Source organism: Eschrichtius robustus, chromosome 14 (genome assembly GCF_028021215.1).
Source record: "Eschrichtius robustus isolate mEscRob2 chromosome 14, mEscRob2.pri, whole genome shotgun sequence".
Classification (NCBI taxonomy): domain Eukaryota; kingdom Metazoa; phylum Chordata; class Mammalia; order Artiodactyla; family Eschrichtiidae; genus Eschrichtius; species Eschrichtius robustus.
The window spans coordinates 213,627-233,087 of NC_090837.1; the positions used below are offsets into that span (position 1 = coordinate 213,627).

General features: G+C 42.2%; 1 protein-coding gene across 6 annotated transcripts in view; it reads right to left on the reverse strand.

The window, feature by feature from the left end:
• Positions 1-1,073: 1,073 nt before the first annotated feature.
• Positions 1,074-19,461, reverse strand: part of LOC137776438 (zinc finger protein 84) — a 100,920-nt gene continuing 82,532 nt past the window's right edge. Inside the window, exons 1-6 of one of the 6 annotated variants that reach the window (XM_068562933.1) lie at positions 14,814-14,960; positions 14,471-14,523; positions 13,950-14,183; positions 12,762-12,888; positions 12,284-12,379; positions 1,078-3,310 (exon numbers count right to left, since the gene is read on the reverse strand). In XM_068562933.1, coding sequence (XP_068419034.1) covers positions 2,142-3,310; positions 12,284-12,379; positions 12,762-12,795 — 1,299 coding nt within the window. In that variant the 5' untranslated portion in view covers positions 12,796-12,888; positions 13,950-14,183; positions 14,471-14,523; positions 14,814-14,960 and the 3' untranslated portion in view covers positions 1,078-2,141. The other 5 variants (XM_068562932.1, XM_068562929.1, XM_068562931.1 and 2 more) reach the window with 5 other exon arrangements.

A 19,461-nucleotide genomic window follows, 5' to 3' on the forward strand; every position in this document is an offset into this window, starting at 1 on the left:
AATTAAAAATAACAGCATAGTTCTTATTTTGTGAAATATTTTACCACAAATGAACAAGAGGACTTTTTGGGTGAGTTACATAGTTCAGAATGATGTTGCATGAATTTTAGGGGAAATTTCTTATTTTTGATAAAAATGATTCAAGCAACATATTTGGTGAGCTACCTGCAAAGGCACTCCCTTTCCTGCGTGCCCCTCACTCACCTTATCATAGGCCTCTTCCCACTTTTTTCTCCATCATTCTTCACTCTCCCTTGCTCCATTAAGGAGGTCACATTTGCTTTAGAAATAAAAGTCCTGCTTACTAGAAGAAAATAGATAATTCAAAATATTATGGTTTTCCTAGACCCTAGGGAAGAGAAGCTATTACAAGAAGAATCAAAGCAGAAGAATGCATGCCATTTCCTACTTGTGCCTATTTTAAAACATTCCCTCAAGAACATGGAGTACAAATTCAGGCAGGCAACTTACAGCCCACCCCCTGATACTTCCTATGGAGAAGGCAGATACCTAAATTCAGATTCTGAATTTGGAAGAATGGTAAACTCCTTAGGCCAGATTCCCATAGTTCTCCATCATTACATTCCCATATAAAAAATTGGGGGCAGGGTCTGATCAGCCCCATTCTTCCTGGGAGAAGTCTATGGCCACACCTCTGAATGTTACACACCTCTGAGATGACAAATACATTCTTGTTCACCAAAGACTGCCACAGGGTGTGAGGGAAATTAATAATACTGGCCACCACTATAGGAAAGAGGGGATTTATACAGTGGAGTTGTTGTGACAGTTTGAGGCTTTGAATGGTTCTAGGAAAGTAAATATTAGGCAACAGCTGTGTGTTTTGTTGTTACATTGAATGGAAAAGAAATATGCCAGCCTCTCACTTTGTGAAAGAACAATTATATATGCATGAAAAAATATGCTTAAATGAGGCACTCATTCAAGTTCTAAATTACATATTTCATGTACTAAACGCAAGGGAAGTTCTTGAAAGGAGGCAATCAGACGCTTTAAAGATAACCTTTACAATGGGAAAATAAAGGATGGGCAGGTGTACATGGAGATGAAAACAATCTGATTTATTTGGACAAATATGTGCTTACAAAAGAAATGTTCTTACTGAAAATGGAACAAAAGAGGAAAACAACCTTGACATTTTCCTGTGATGTACCTTATTTACATTTATTTCAGACTAAGACATCTAGTCAGATTCAAGGGTAAACATGAGTTAGCATAACCTTAAGTCCAAACTCTGTCTCAAAATTAAAACCATAATATATCTAAAGATGTTTCTATAATAATGTCTGTATGTTTTTACAAAAGCATGCTCATTGTTGTCAATATTGTGATAGCTGCATATTCAGAATCACACATGCTGTAGGAAAAAAATTCAGCCAGTACTACATTAATTTACTATGAATCAAAAGATTTATTCGTAGCTTTTCTGAATTTGCTTCAAAACAAAACCCAAACAAACATCCCCCTGTAAAAAATCCTCCCACACCGATTCTCTCCAGTATAACTTCTCAGAACTCTTATGACTTTGCCACGCTCATTACAATGGTAGTTCTTCCCCAGGATAATTCTGTAGGTTTGAAATACTGCAGAAAGTCACCCTATGTTAAGTTCATTTATAGGGTTGCTTTTTCTCCTCAGAAGAGTATTTAAAAATTTAATAAATATTGCATGGTACGTGAAGGCATTCCCAAATCACTGTTTGTACGACTTTCCTTCATTATGAATTTTCTGGTGCCCAGGAAAAAGTACACCCTTACCCATGCATTCTGTCCTGTCCTGAGCTGACAGATGCAGAATGAGACCTAATCTCTAAAAGTTTTCTCACATTTATTGGACATGTATCCTTTCCTGGCAGGAATTTACAAATGTAGATTAAGGGAATCCTACCAGGTGAAGAGTCTTCTCAGTATTGATTTCATCTTCTGGTATTACAAAAAGAATGAGCAGGTGTTAATGGCTTTCCTATACATTCCTTGGGTTTTTCTCCAGAATACTGAATAGAGCAGAGACCACATTTCATCACAATCAACACATTCACATAAGGCTTCTTTCCAAGAGTTCTCTGAAGTCAAAGTAAGGCATTAGCTGCTTTTTTTTTTTTTTTTTTAATCCATACATTCTTAGGTTTTCTCTACAGTGTGAATTCCCTGGTGTTCAGCAAGGAATGAGTGGTAGTTAAATGAATTTTCATATTCATAGGGGTTCTCTAGAGTGTGTGTTCTCTGATGTTTAGCAAGGTTTGCGCTACAGCTGAAGGATTTATTGCATACCTTACATACATAGGGCTTCTCCCCAGTATGAGTTATCTGATGTAGAATGAGGGAAAAGCTCCGACTAAAGGTTTTGTCACATTCAGTACATGCATAGGGCTTTTCTCCAGTATGAATTTTCATATGTTGTGCAAGGGATGCGTGCCATGTGAAAACTTTACCACATTCATCACATTCATAGAGCTTTTCTCCAGCATGAATTCTCTGATGTTTAATAAGGAATGAGTGGCAACGGAAGGCTTTACTGCATTCGTTACATTCATAGGGGGTTTTGGAGGTATGGACACTCTGATGCCGGGTAAGGTGTGAAGAACGGCGAAATGCCTTCCCACACTCAACGCATTCATAAGGTTTCTCTCCAGTATGTGTAATCTGATGGCGAATGAGTTCAGAGCCACTGCTAAAGGCCTTCCCACATCTCCTACATACATACTGTTTCTTTCCTATGTGAATTCTCTGATGTCGAGTGAGGTTTGAGGCACGGCTAAAGGCCTTTCCACATTCGGTACATTCATAGGGTTTCTCCCCAGTATGTGTTCTCTGATGTTCAATGAGGAATGAAAGGTAACTGAATGTTTTATTACAGTCTTTACACTCATGGGGTTTCTTTCCCGTATGTATCATCTGATGTTTTACGAGGTTTGAGATCTGGCTAAAGGTTTTCCCACATTCCTTACATACATATGGTTTCTCTCCAGTATGAGTTCTCTGATGTAACACAAGGGAAAAGCGCCGACTGAAAGTTTTTCCACATTCATGGCATCCATAGGGTCTCTCCACAGTACTAACATTCATATGTTGAGACAGGGCTTCTTGATGGGAAACTGTCACTTGCCTGATATATCCCTGATTTCCCTGCAGCATCTCAGTATCATCCTCACATTTCCAGCCTTCTTTAAAACTGGAATACCCAAGGCCTTGGCTTAGAAATCTTTCCATTATCAAATACTGGGATGAATCATCTTCGTATATGACATTTTTTGGAGAAAACTCTTTGATCTCACCATTTGACTCTGAAGCTGAAAAAACAAAGCAAATGTTTCTTACTTTCTGTGTTGAGTAAAATAAAAGCCACTCCTCCATTTTTTAATGAGAATTACATTGAAAACAAAAATCTTAGCATTGCATTGCTTTTACAGTTATCATATATGACTCTGAAATCTGAGCAGTAGATCCAGAAATTCAGAAGACATCAGAGGAGAGCTGTAGGTGAATAAGGAGAAGATTAAAATTAACTGAAGGTGAGGGAAAAACAGAACTATCAGAAAGATAAGTAATTGTAAAGGATAGGTGGTTAATCTTCCTCACCTCCATTTAAACTTTATTTGCTGCCAGAATGACTTGAAAATGACAATTTCATAGTGCTGCTAATAGACTACCAGCGTCCCTCAGGTCCCACAAAGAAATGAGATTGTGTTCACTTAGTGCCTTTGGAACATCTTACAGTAACTTATTCTGAATGAATGAATAAAAAGGTTTCTCTGAATATCTTCCAGCATCCTCATTCTACCTCTACCTTCTAAACGGACATGTGAAGCTCAATTTAGGGATAACAGTGTCTTTCCATCAGATGCTTTTGACAGATAAACACAGGATTTTCTCCAGGCTAAATTTCAGTAAGGGATTTTATCATTTTGGGAGAACAGAGTTTTATAATAATACAAAGGTTTAAAAAACATGTATTCTCACATATCTTTATTCTTAGGAAATATGTGGAGTTAAAGGCTATGATGTATACAATTTATTCCCAAATGTTTCAGGAAAAAAAATCATATACCAAATGACAAAACAAACAGGGCAAAATATTAGCCATGGGTGAATGTGAGTAAAGGGCATATGGGTATTTTTGCACTATTCTTACAACTTTTCTGGAAGTTTAAAATTATTTCCAACTTGGTATATAGATTCAACAAAATCCCAATCAAAATCCCAGCAAGTTATTTCACAGATCTCAACAAACCGATTCTAAAGTTTATACAAAACAGAAAATGACCTAGAATACCTAACACAACACTGAAGGAGAAGAACAGTCAGAGGACTGACACTTGACTTCAAGACTTCTGTAGCACTACAATAATCAAGACAGTGCAGCACTGGTGAAAGACTAGACAAGTAGATCAATGGAACAGAGTACAGAGCTCAGAACAGACCTGCATAATTATAGTCAACTCATCTTTGACAAAGGAGCAAGGACAACACCAGGGAGCAAATACAGTCTTCTCAACAAATGGTACTGGAACAACTAGATATCCACATGCGTAAAAGTGAATCTAGATACAGATTTACACTCTTAACAAAAATTAACTCAAAATGGATCACAGACAAAAATGTAAAACAAAAAACTATAAAACTCCTAGAAGATAACAAAGGAGAGAACCTAGATGATGTTAGGGAGTGATGACTTTTTGGGTATAACACCAAAGGTACAATCCATGAAAGAAATAATTGATAAGCTGGACTTCATTAAAATTAAAAACCTCTGCTCTGCAAAAGCCAATGTCAAGGGCTTCCCTGGTGGCACAGTAGTTGAGAATCCACCTGCCAATGCAGGGCACACGGGTTCAAGCCCTGGTCAGGGAAGATCCCACATGCCGTGGAGCAACTAAGCCCGTGTGCCACAACTACTGAAGCCTGAGTGCCTGGAGCCCATGCTCCGCAACAGGAGAGGCCGCCGCGGCGAGAGGCCCACACACCGCAACGAAGAGTAGCCCCTGCTCGCCACAACTAGAGAAAGCCCGCACGCAGCAACAAAGACCCAACACAGCCAAAAATAAATAAAATTAACTAATTAATTATTTTTTAAAAAGCCAATGTCAAGAGAATGAGAAGACAGGATGAGAAGACTGAGAGAAAATATTTGCAAAAGACACATCTGACAAGAGTTATTACCCAAAATATACAAAGAACTCTTAAAACTCAACAATAAGAAAATGAACAATTCAATTTAAAAACAGGCAAAAGACATGAACAGACACCTCACCAAAGAAGATATACAGATCCAAATAAGAATATGAAAAGACCTTCAACATCATGTCATTAGGGAACTGTAAATTAAAGTGAGACACCACTTCACACCTATCAAAATGGCCAAAATCCAATTCACTGACAACAACACATGCTGGTGAGGATGTAGAGCAGCAGGAGCTCTCATCATTGCTGGTGGGGACGCAGAATGGTGCAGCCACTTTGGAAAACAGTGTGTCAGTTTCTTATAAAACTGAACATCCTCTTACCATACAATTCAGCAATCACATTCCTTGATATTTACCCAAGTGAATTAAAACTTACATCCACACAAAAACCTGAACATGGAAGTTTATAGCAGCTTTATTCATAACTGCCAAAACTTAGAAGCAACAAGATGTCCTTCAGTAGGAGAATGGAAAAGTAAACTGTGGTACATCCAGACCATGGGCTATTACTCAGCACTAAAAAAAAAATGAGTTATCAAGCCATGAAAAGATATAAAGGAATGAGCCTCAAATGCATAATATGAGGTGAAAGAAGCCAATGTGAAAAAGGTAAATACCCTATGAATTCAACTATATGACATTCTGGAAAAGGAAAAACTATGGAAACAGTAAAAAGATCAGTGGTTACCAGGGGGGTTAGTGGGGAGAGGGGGATGAATAGGCAGAGCACAGAGAATTTTTAGGGCAGTAAAACTATCCTGTATCATACTAACATATGGATACATGTCATTGCACATTTGTCAAAACCCATAGAATGTATGACACTAAGAATGAAACTTAAGGTCAACTCTGGACTTTGGGTGATAATGATGTGTCAAGGTAGGTTCATCAATTGTGAAAAATGTACCACTGTGGTGTGGGATGTTGACAGTGGGGAAGACTGGGCAGGGGTGGAGGTGGGCAGGGGGATATATAGGAACTCTCTGTACTTTCCACTCAATTTTGCTGTGAACCCAAAACTGCTTGAAAGAAGAAAATAAAGTTTATTAATTTAAAAAAATCATTACAGTATTTGCAGGGAAGGTTTAGAGTATTTTCATTGCTACAGTAAAGACTGAGAAATATAAATACACAAATTCACTAGCATTCCTATAGAAAAGCAATATAACTTCTTAGAAAAGAAACTAAAGAAAGTTGCTTAAGAATAAATTCAACAACAGATGTACAGGGATTTTACCAAAAAAATTTCAAAATCTTAAGAAGCTGTGCAGATAACTCCTAACTCCTACTTTAGCTCAGCATCAGCATCACCTGGGAGCTTGTTAAAATGTAAATTCTTGAGTTCCACCCCAAACCTAATGACTTAGAATTTCTGGAGTGGGGCCTGGGAATATGTATTTTAAAACGATCCAAAGGACTAAACTTTGAGAAGCACTGTGATATCTCTCTTAAGCACCAGAATATGATACTCAATTGCTTACTGAATTTATATACTCGACTATCCCAGAGACCCAAAACTCAGTAAGTCACAAATTGATATAATCTTTCCCTCCCCTTCAAACTTGCTCATCCTTCTTTTTTTTTTTTTTTTTTTGAGATAATAATACCAGCAAAAAGAGTGGTGTCAACCACAATTCCTCAATCTTCTTTAATGTCTTTTATCTAGTCATCACCAGGTCTTTCTGAGTCCACTTGCTTACTTTGTTACCGTCTGTATACCTTCTTCCATTCCCTGGACACCTCCATGGTTCAGGTGATGATTACATCTAGCCTACGTTATGGCAACAACTCTTAAATGGCTGTGCTGTTTCCTAGTCTCGCTTCCAATAAATCTGTTTTCCAAACTGCAGCTAGAATGACCTTACTAAAATGCTCGCCTGCCTGCCTGAAATCTTTGGATGACTCCTGATTAGCCTACAGATGAACTCTAAGTTCATTAATATGACCTATAAAACACCTGCATGATCTGACCAGTGCTTTCCCTAACCATCCTTAATTCCCACCATTTTCCTCCTTACACTTTATACTTTTGCTTAATCTAGACTGAACCTCATACTCTCATTTTATTAGTATGATCTTTATACATGCTGTAACTTTGGGTTTTGTTTCAGTTATAAAATATGAATGGCTCCCGTCCTGTAAAGGTGGAGTAAGTACACTCCAACCTGGCTCTCCCACTGAATACAAGTGAAAACCATGAACAGAATGCATAAAGCAGCTAGCTGAGAACTCTAAAAAGTAAACGGGGAACTTCCCTGGTGGCGCAGTGGTTAAGAATCCGCCTGCCAATGCAGGGGACACGGGACACGGGTTCGAGCCCTGGTCCGGGAAGATCCCACATGCCGCGGAGCAACTAAGCCCATGAGCCACAACTACTGAGCCCGCGCACTGCAACTACTGAAGCCAGCGCACTCTAGGGCCCGTATGCCACAACTACTGAGCCTGCATGTCTAGAGCCCGTGCTCTGTAACAAGAAAAGCCACTGCAATGAGAAGCCCGCGCACCACATCGAAGAGTAGCCCCCACTCGCCACAACTAGAGAAAGCCTGTGCGCAGCAGTGAAGACCCAATGCAGCCATAAATAAATAAATAAATAAAATTTTAAAAATCTATTTAAAAAAAAAGTAAACAGTAGCAAGCTGCTTGCGGAAGGAAGCCAGAACACAAAGTAACACTGAACTGGTGGTGAGTTTCTTGGGTTTTTTACCCCCGCTCCAGTCTCTCCAGGCCTAAACTCAAATGCAGCCTGAAAGCAAGAACTGGGCAGCTGGTGTGAGGAGAAAGAGCTCCATGAGAAGCCTCTACTTCTGGTCTTAGGAATGGGAAAGGGGAGTCCATACTGGTCAGAGAAATCATATTGTTTGTTCATTTCCCATTCTCTTCTACCCAAACCCAAAGCATGTTGCAGCAGCTGTGGCCATACAGGCAATTAAACCTCTAAGACAGGTAACCTTCCTCCCTCAGCAAAAAGATCTATGGTCCCAAGAGCAGAGGGGTAATACCCCCCTTTTTTTCTTTTTCTCTCCATCCCCTCGCTGCATGGCTGCAGAAGCAGACAAACTTGCAGGAAGTGCAGAGGGGAACCTACAGGCCTGCCTTTCTATCCAGAAGACCTGAAAGAGGGGGTCCAGGGAGCCAAAAAGGAAAGGGGAGATGGTGAAAAAGGGAGCACAAGAAGGTGATCCCATAAAGTTGTGTATGAAATTCTGGGCTCCTCCCTGAGCTGTGCATGCATGGATCTGACCCTGAATAGCACACCTAAAGCTGTGAGAACTGAAACAAAGGGGAACCCGCTGCCTAAGGGGAACCCAGTGCCTAACACCACTAGGAGGTGCATATGGGGACAAATAAGAGACCTGCGAAGGCTTTGAAAACTGGACTGTCACTGGAACCACATGCATAGAAGACAGGTTAGAACTGTGGCTTCAACTTACGCATATCGACAGCCTGCTTAAATAAAGTTAACATCTCAACAGGATTTAAATAAGACCCAAAGTCTTAATATTTAAAAAAAAAAAAAAAAAGTTACAAGTCAAAGCTATAGGACATACAGAGAAACAGGAATTTCATCATCCCACAGGGAAAAGACAATCCAATTATAAAACACATTTATGGAGTATTTATACATGGACAGTGCATTAAAATGAAATTAAGTGAAACTATTATTTTGATGTGAAAATATTTCAATGATGTAGAAAATATCCCTATACTTTATACATGATAGTGAAGTACTGTGTAGTGAAATATCAAGATATCTGTAAATTACATTACTCAGCAAAAAAAGGGATGAGGTGAGGCAAATACAGTAAAATGTTATCCATTATTAAACCCATAACTAAGACCGTATAGATTTATGCAAAGATAGAAAAATAGAAAAACAAAAAATAGAGAACCCAGAAACATATGCAAAAACTGACACTTAACTTATGACAAACCAGTGAAGGAAAGGACAGACATGTCAATAAATGGTGCCTCGAGAACTGGATGTCCATGCAGAAGAGACCAAAATTGACCACTAAGTCGCATGACATACAAAAATAAATCCAAAGTGGACCATGGATCTAAATGTGAATGCAAAGTGACTTTTTAAAGAGAAAATCTAGGAAAATGTCATCATGACCTCATGGTAGGGAAAGATTTCTTAAACACATCAAAAAAAAAAAAAAAAAAAAAAAAAATACTGGGACTTCCCTGGCAGTCCAGTGGTTAAGACTCCGCACTTCCACTGGAGCGGGCAAGGGTTTGATCCCTGATCAGGGAACCAAGATACTGCATGCCGCACAGCGCAGCCGCAAAAAAGGAATACTAATCATAAAGGAAAAGACTGACAAATCTGACTATACTAGAATTAAGAATCTCTGTTCATTAAAAGAGGTTTTAAAGGGGAAAAGTAAGCCACATGTAAGAGGAGACATTTGTAGTGAATGTAAGTACAATGATTTGTATCCAAAATATACAACTCCTGCAAAACAAGAAAAAGACAGAGAATCCAATAGATAAATGAGCAAAAACCTTCAAGAAGCACTTCATAAATGAGGGTATCTAAATACTCAATAAACATATGAAAAGGTGGTCAACCTCATTAGTAATTGGAGAAATGCACGTTTAAACCAGAATAAGCTACCACTGCACACTCTCCTGATGGGTGAAGAGTATGATGCCTGGCAGTACAGGGCATCTGGTAAACATGGGGAGCAAGAGGAACCCACTTACTGTGTCTGTGGGAGTGTAAGTCAGTAAAAGCACTTTGGAAAACATTTTGGCATCATCTAATGTGTGAAAGAGATACATTATCCTCTGACTCAGCAATTCCAGTCCTAGATATAAACCACAGGAACCCTGTGCCAGGAGGTACCAGGACCCAAGGACAAGAGCAACATTGCTTGCAATAGCCCTAAACTGCAAACAACCCAAGAAGCCATCAATAACAGAATGGATACAAACAACTAGACGAGTATGCAAAATGCATAAATATTAAAAATAATTTTGAGAGAAACAAATTACAATATAATATATACATTATGATCCCCTCTATATAAAGTTCACAAGCGTACAAACCTAAACTAGTGATTAGAGACACCAACAGTTGATAAAGCTCTAAAGAAAACCAAGGAAGTTACTACCATTAAAGAAGATTACCTTTGCAGGGGGCGAGGTGGGGGTGGGGGGTGACTGGGACGAGCACCCAAAGAGCTCTTAGGGACCTGGCAGTGCTGTGTTTACTGACCTGAGTGGTGGTTACATGGGTGTCTTATAATCATTTAAGCTGCACGTTTATGTTTTATGCATTGTCTGTGAGCTATTTCCCTTTTCAAAAAAGGTACTGGAAGAAACACACAAAAATTCTAAGAGCTATATTAAAGTAGTGGAATTAGAGGCAATTTTTCCACGTTTCCCCTTTACCTCACTTCCCTTGTACATAGTTTTATGGGTTTTATTACTTTCAAAACGTTTAGAAAAGAACACTTTTCTTCAACTCATCCTTTCACGAGGAAGTCTCTGGGCACTTGTCCCACCTCGTGACTTCAGCTCACACAGGGCTCTTTCCACGTCCTTCCTCCTGAAGGTCTCGCTCTCACAGCCAGAGCTTGGTTTTCAAGGCATCCTCTGTTCCCTCACTAGTCCTTCCATTAGCTGCTTCTCCATAAACATAAGTATCGCCCTGTTATCTCAAGAGGACCACTCCCTAAAGTCCAGTATACTTCCATTAGAGGTTTGCTTCAGAATCAACTATAGAACTTATGGAAATTGTCATAAACACATATAATTTAGGCTCCAAAGATCTTCTATGTCAGAATCGTCAAGGGCGGTGCATGGCCATATTTATTTTTAAAGAGCTTCACCAGCAATTTTATTTTAACCTAAGGTGAAGAAGGCTTTCAGAGCCCTTCTCAATCAACCTCATTGCTTCTGTTTTTCTTTCTTAATATAAGATTCCCACATCTACATCCCTATCTTGAATTTTTTTCTAAGATATATTCCAATAGTTTGTTGCACCTCTTCACTTGGAAATACCATCCTCTACTCACACCATGCATATCTCAAACTAATTCACCACGTTTTCTTTAAAACTGACCCTCTTCCTGTCTTTTATATTTCTGTTACTACTATCCCTATCCACACTACCCAGGTCTATAACACCAACTGGAAATTCCTTTCTTCTCATCGTTGAACTGCCAACTTGAGGACCTCTAACAAAGTTATTTACAGACCCAATTTATCTCACTATGCCATGCCTTCTACTCTCTGAGGCATACCACCTAAGAGAAAGTCTTAACAAGATGAAAACTTCGATAAATATCATTAAAATAGGGACTTCCCTGGTGATCCAGTGGTAAAGAATCCGCCTTACAATGCAGGGGACGTGAGGTTCGATCCCTGGTCAGGGAACCAAGATCCCACATGCCGCGGGGCAACTAAGCCTGCGCGCCACAGCTACTGAGCTCACGTGCCTCAACTAGAGCCCACCTGCCGCAAACTACGGAGCCCACGCGCTCTGGAACCCACGCACCACAATGAAGATCCCACGCGCTGCAATGAAAGATCTCACATGCCTCAACGAAGATCCCGTGTGCCGAAACTAAGACCCGACACAGCCAAAAATAAATAAATAAATAAATAAACCTTTTAAAAAAATTGTTAGAATAACATATGACTGAAGGAATAAGCCCATCAATTAACCAAAGTGTAATGAATCACTCTTTCAAGAGGGTTAGAACAACAGTATAATGAAAAATATATATACCTTTTAACTTAGACAATAGAAACATATATGTCAATTTTTAAAAAGAAAGGGAAGAGAAACCAAAGAGAAATAAAATTCAGAGCCCAGACAGAGCTAATAATGAAAAGAAGGGACACAGCTATCTGTGAGAAAGTGAGGAAAGGATGAGAACTGAAGGCAGACAGGTAAGTGGGTGTGAGTGGTCCCCTTGCTGTGGGCAAGACTTCACAGTCCCTGTATCTCTGGTACCTTTAAAGGAAAACTTTCCATCCAGCATATAACAAAGTACTGCTTTCTCATTGACTGGGTGGGTTGTTATTTTTAAAAACTTCCCCACCAGCTTCTAACTCACTCACCTGAAAACAGACCTCTGCTCGCATCTTTCCCCAGCCAGGGCTCTTTCCCTTGCTCCAGTAAGGAAACCACATCTGGCTTAGAAATGTTAAGACCTGCTTGCGGAAATGAAATAAATTCACAATTAGTCCCTGAATCCTTACGAAAGAGGGGCCGTTATTAGAAATGCCAGATGTAAGTATGAAAGATTTCTAAAGATTAGGTGAAGTTCTAATCCCCCTCTTAAAAACTAATAAAGGACTTCCCTGGCTGTCCAGTGGTTAAGACTCTGCACTTCCACTGCAGGGGGCTCAGGTTCGATCCCCTGGTCAGGGAAGTTCCCATGCCATGCAGTGCAGCCAAAAAAAAGAAAAGCTTATAAAAAAAAAAAAAAACAACTTACCTCCCTTGGGAATGTTCAGCCAGGTAGGTAATCAAGATTCACAACAGCCATCCTAAAGGTCAAATTCTGACTGAGGGGAGATGAGAAGAAATACCTACCCAGTGAGACCAGGTGGCCATAGTTCTCCAACATTACATGTCTGTACAAATCTCTTTGAGCAGGCTGGAGCCATTCCCACTCCTCCCGGGAGAAGTCTACGGCCACATCTCTGAATGTCACTGACCCCTGAAATGACACACAGACATCTGCACAACCAGCACCCATGCTCCCAAAGGCCCTGATCAAGGAGTGAAATGAGTCCCACTGTGGAGGGTGGACATTGTATACAAGTAGCGCAATGACAGTTTTCAGGATTCTGAGTAATTATTAAGAGTATAAGTAAGAGACTAGCTGTTTTGTTTTATTATATAATTGGAGAAAAGACAAAAAAAAATACATGCTTTGTCCTGAGATAATTTACAATTTTGTGAACGATAAAGGACTATACATGTGAACAACATGGATTTCTGGCTTTGGTTGTAAAAATTCTTAAGATCTCACCACGCTTTATGAATAATGAAGACAATCCCTTTATGTCTAATAGGGAAAGTGTATTTTCCTTAATACCAGCCTATTTTAATATGATCTGGCAAGAATTTCTTCGTAGGCACAACTGGCTGTAGCAGAGAGCAGCAGCTCCCGATTAAGGGGCACACACTCAAGTTTACCACAGCTAACCCCGTTTCTGAAGAAATAGCTGTGATACTTAGCAATGTCGCCGAACAAGACGATGAAGGCTACAGTACAAGGGCCTCCCAGGATGGAACCTGCAGCTTCTTCCCTCAGGGTTAGGAGGAGTAATAAGCCCCTGCTTTTCAGCCTGGTTTTGCAGCACTTGAGTGACCCACATAGCTGTTAGGCATGAAGAGGGATTTTTAAAAGTCCCAAACTAGTAACAGCCCCAGAGGTATGACAGAGTTATATTTTAGTTAAAAAAAAAATTTTAAGTGCTTATAATCTGTTATAGATTATTGACTAATAAAGGAAGCTGTTTCCTAATGTAAACAGTGGGCTCTACAGAACGGAAGGAAACTGGACTTCCAGCAAAAGCTGGAGAGCCTCTGGCTTTGGAGACAAGTACGACAGAAAGTAGGACAGAGAAGTGACACTAAAACCACACGGACTAATTTGGAAGGGCGGGCCTTCTTATCCCCGACCTCTGTGAAGCACAACTGCCAGCCACGCATTTACCCTCCACCAAAACAACAATAATCAGTGTTCCTTGCTAGAGAAACTTCACGTCTTGCCTGAAAAATGAGCTCGGTGAGTTCGGAGATTTTGTTTTGCTCCCCGCTGATCCCCAGGACCTAGGAAGCGCCGTGCAGGAGAATCACGTGGAGGGAGTGTTCACATGCAGACTGCCAACCCGCACACGCACAGGTTCGGGTTCACAAGGCTGGGGTGGGGCTCGCGAATACCCAAGTCCAGCAGGTTACCAGGTGATGCCAACAGAGCTGATCCAGGATCACGCACTGAGACCACTGATGCAGGCGTGGAAGCAGACGCCCAACGGAAGCAGGAGTCAGCGAATGAACGGCAGCAGGGGCGAGGAGCAGAGTGAAGCCCTCCTCGTTCCAATTCCGGGGAAAGGAGGCGCAGGACAGCCTGCTCTAAGACCCGGCCGCCCGGTCAGCGCCCGCCCCGCGCCCGGCCCCGCCAGCCCTCCCACGTCCTCTTAGGCGCCAGAAAGGCGGCAGGGGGAGAAAAGCCTGTGTCCCACGTCCGGAAAACACAGCCGCGCTGAGGAAGAAAGGAAACACTAGCTCACCTGAGACATGGCTCACGGCAGGGCCCGCGGAGAACCGAGCGTGGAAGGCGGAGCTGGCGGGGAGAGCGACGAGCTGACGCGCGGGCCGGCGCCCGGGCTCCGCATCCACCGCCCTCGTCACGAGGGTCAGGGACGCCCGCGACAGCTCCCTCCCCGCCGCGGCGGGGGCTCCGAGCCTGGGCGCGCCCCGCGCCCCCAGCGCCGCCGCCTTTAACAGGGCCGCAGCTGGGGCGTCTCCTCCGCGCTGCTGGCCGGGCAACCAAGGCTTCCCGAGCTCGGGGCAGGACCACCGCCCCCGGCCCCCGGCGGGGACAGGCTCGGGCAGGGCGGGCCCTTCCCCTACCTCGGCCCGCGCAAGCAAGGCTCTCGGCTCTGCGACGGGGACCCCGCGCCAGCGTCCCGCAAACTGCGCCTTCCGGAGCCTCAGAGACCGACCGCGACCAGGCCGCGGGCCTCAGACAGCTCTCCTTCCCAGGACCCACCGCGGCCTCGGCGCGTCGCGGGCAGAGTGCCCGCCCCACCCCCCTACAACTCCCAGGACACCCCGCGCCCGTGACAGGGAGAACGGGGGGGGGGGGGGGTGTCTCAGACAACTACACTTCCCAGGGTCCACCGCGGCCTCAGCCTGCGGCCTAGCCTTACACGCTCGGACTACAACTCCCAGAACCGACTGCGGCCCCAGCCGTTCCATTCAGGACCTCCAGCCCTGACCACGGCAGTAGTAGGACTCGCAGCCCCGCGGGGTCACTACTCCCAGAGCCTGGAGCCCCGCGGGGCGGCCCAGCCATGGCGGCCTGGACGGCGACCGCCCGCACGCTGAGCCTGGACTGGCGACCTGTCTGCGTGAGCAGAGGAGGCAGTCGGGCTCCCCCTGCAGCCCTGCCGTGGGAGCCCGCGATTCCTGGGGGCTTCTTTCTCCCTGCGCTGGTGGCTCGGTCCCGAGCACGTGGGGAGGTCTCGGGACTCAGCACCTACAGAGCTCCAAGCCCAGGAGATGGGAGGCCGGGTGCAAGTTTTGTATTGAAATGGGAGGGTTAGGAGAGAGAGTGGGCCCGCTGAATCAGGGAACATTGTTCTAAGTGGAGCCAACAGTTTATGAGTTTATGAAAAAAAGATTAGAGACAACAAAGGAAAATGGTGTGTTATCAAACAGAACTTGGGTCCACTCACCTGCCCGCAGTAAAGCCGATCTACTGACACTGGGTTGTGATGAAGGAAAGCGCAGCGTTTATTGCAGGCGCCAAGAAGGAGTCCAGGGAACTAGTGCTTGAAAGGCCTGAACTCCCCGAAGGCTTTCAGGGAAAGGTTTTTAAAGACAGGGTGAGGGAGGGGGGTTGTGTGGTGTGTGATCAGCTCGTGGACCTTCTGATTGGTTGGTGGTGAGGTAATCGGGAGTCGGCATCATCAACCTTCTGGTTCCAGCTGGTCTGGGGTCTACGTGCTTGCGGGCAGCCTACAGTTTACTTCTCCCACCTAGTAGGGGTTTCAGAGCTGCAAAACAGCTCAAAGGACACGGCTCAGAATAGTATCTACAGCCCTTGAGGAGGAACTAAAGGTCCTTGACTTTGTTTAATGGCTAAACTATTATTATTTTGTCGTGTTTGACTATTTTCCTTTCTTTCTGCATTTTCTCACTTCTCTGATTAAATTTGTTCTTTGGAACTTGGGGAAGACCTAGGAGGCTAAAGTTTTTCTACAAATAAGAGGCAGGTGGAGAACGAGGTTGGGGGAGAGTCTGTCCTGGGAAGGCCCCATGGAGTCCTGCTTGGTTACAGTCCACTATAAAAACTGGAAGAGAAAAAAGGAAGAAAGAAATTCACTGGCCTGGTGAAAAGAGGTCAAAGGAGAGGTGGCTTGAAAAGAGAAGAGACTGAAAAAGTAAGCATCCTTGTGAAGGAACGTGCATGCTGTGAAGTGACAAGACAATGAAGAGTTTTAAAGAGGCTGTGACGTTTCATGTGCAGTGTGGTGCAGAGTGGTAAGAGTGAACCAACAGGAAGAAGGACTTGAGCCAGGAAGGCCACTGAAGGCAGTGCTTCTGTATCCTGTGGCCCGGGAGCTGGGGCTAAGGAAGACTGATTCAGGAAACAATTTAAAAGAAGACTGTAAAGGACCTGGTAATGAACTGGATAGATGGAGGAACTAGGTTTCTTGCTTGGGTGAAATGCTTCCAGAAGTACATTCTTTAAAAACGCTTCTACCACTGTTATCCACTCTCATGACTTCAACTTCCACTTATACAACTTGCCCAGATATTTTGATTAATCATCATATTTCACTAAGACAATAAAACACAGGAAAAGACAAATTTAGGATAGAAGAAATGGATTCGTTTGGGACATGTTGAGATCGGCGTGTCCGTGTTTAATCTTAACTACTAATCTTGTCCAAACTATTATTTCTCACCTGCAATCTTGCTGTAACTTCACATCAATTTCCTCCAAATCTTTTCTGTATACAGAAGTCAGCCTCATGTTTATAAAAGCAATTCCAAATATATTCCTCTGCTTAATATAATTTGATGGCTTTTGATTGCTCTGAAGTAAAGGCAAAAGTCCTTAACATGGTCCTCAATACTCTGCATGATCTTACCCCTGTCTTTTCAAGCTCTTCTTATGGTATTACCCTCCTCTCTGACTGTGCTAACCTTCTTTCCCTATATACCATACATCGCAGGACCTTTGAGCATGTTTATTTTCTCTACCCCTGAAAAGGTTATCTATCCCTTCATACAATAACATAATTAGTACATTTCAGTTTTTCCTTCATATTTCAGCTCAAGCAACTCTTACTCAGAGACGTGTTCTCTGATCCCAGTGTGATCTCCAAATAAGGTTCCTTTGATTGTAAACTCTCCTTGAATCCTATACTTATTCTCTTTATCATTTACAATAATTTGCAATTGTATTTGTAATTATTTATGTGTATTTGTGATTATTTGTTAGTAATTATTTTCCTCACTAGCCTATAAGCACTATGAGATATGCCCATAACTAGCACATTGCTTGCCACAGAGTGAGGGCTCACTGAACGACAAATGGACAGCATCAAAATTTAATATTGTCACATGGTGAGTGAAAATATCTTGCTTTAATGTACTTTTTGTGAGACTAAACAACTGTGTTTATTGACTAGGTCTTATTTATCTTGTGTGAAATACCTGTTCATGTCCTTTGCCTATTTTTCCATTAGGATCCCTGTGTTTTTATTATTGATTTGTAGGAGTTCTTAGTGTGATGGGATTTTATAACTTTCATATGTATGTTTCAGATACAGCATGTTCTCAAAAGTCATTACTTGTATTTTCCCTTTGGGGTTGTGTGTGTGTGTGTGTGTGTGTGTGTGTACATGCTGTACTTTGAAATTTTTATGCAGTCAAATCTATCAGTCTTTTCCCTTCTGACTTTTGAATTTCTCTCATTTAGAAAGGGTAACCACATACCAAATTTTAAAATATACCCTATACTCTTCTAATACTAAATCCCCTTATATCTGCGTCTCTTTCCTCTGTTTTGTCCCACTGATCTGTTCTTCTATTCCTGTACATATCATATGGTTTTAATTACTATAGCTTTCTGGGAGGGCATGTACCCGCTTTTTCTCTTTTTTAATTTTTCTAGGATAGTGTTATGAGTTTGCCTCTGGATAAATTTTAGAATCATCTTGCCTAATTCCCTATGCAAATTCACTAGAAATTCAGTTGTGACTATTCAATCTGAAGACAGAAACAATGCATTCCCTATAAGGGGACAATTGAATGACGGTGGATTTCTCATCTGAAACCATGGTGGCCAGAAAGAGATGGCACAACATTTTTCAAGTGCTGAAAAAAAAACAAAACTGTAAACCCCTAATTCTCTATCTAGCAAAAATGCTCTTCAGAAATGAAGGGAAAATAAAGACCTCCAGATGATGAAGACTTTCAGATGAAGGAAAGCTAGGAATTTGTCACCAAAAGGCCTAACTGTAAAAGACTGGCTAAAGAAGTTCTACAATTATAAAGGAACTGGTAACAAAAGAAAAAACAACAGTGGAAATAAGGGTAAACATAATGGACTGTCCTTCTCATGAGTTTTCAAAATCACATTTGACGGTTGAAACAAAAAATTATAATACCATCTGATGTGGAACTTAAGACAGTTATATTAATGCATGGGGAGGGTAAAGGGACTTAAATGGAGGTAAGGTTTCTGCACGTCAGTCAAAATGGTAAAATGTCAATACCCGTAGACTGTGTTAAGTAGGGTGTATATATTGTAATACCTAGTGAAACCACACACACACACACACAAAAAATACATAAAGAGACACACTCAAAAATACTTTCAACGATTAAAAATAGAATTTGGGCTTCCCTGGTGGCACAGTGGTTGGAAGTCTGCCTGCCAATGCAGGGGATACGGGTTCAAGCCCTGGTCCGGGAGGATCCCACATGCTGCGGGGCGGCTAGGCCCGTGTGCCACAACTGCTGAGCCTGCGCTCTGGAGCCTGTGAGCCACAACTGCTGAAGCCCACACGCCTGGAGCCCACGCTCCGCAGCGGGAGAGGCCACCGCAGTGAGAAGCCTGCACACCGCAATGAGGAGTGGCACCCCCCCCCCCCGCTGCAACTGGAGAAAGCCCGCACGCAGCAACCAAGACCCAACTCAGCCAAAAATAAATAAATAATTAATTAAAAAAAATAGAATTCTAAAAAATGTTCAAGTAACCCACAGAAAAGCAAGAAAATGGAAAAGAGGTATGAGAAACAGGGAACAAAAAATGTTAAAAGTCCCAACGTATGTTTATGTACAAAAACAGTACACACACCTATTTAGATGTGATTATACTATATTTTTTTTTTGCTGTTTTTCCTTCTCTTTCACAAACATACTAAAAATTCTCACCGATTACTCTTTCCTCTGCCTACAGCACTCTGTAGGGTCTCCACTCAAATTATCTTCTCACAAAGTCCTTTCAGAACCCACCCAATTGCAGCTTCTCTCACACTCA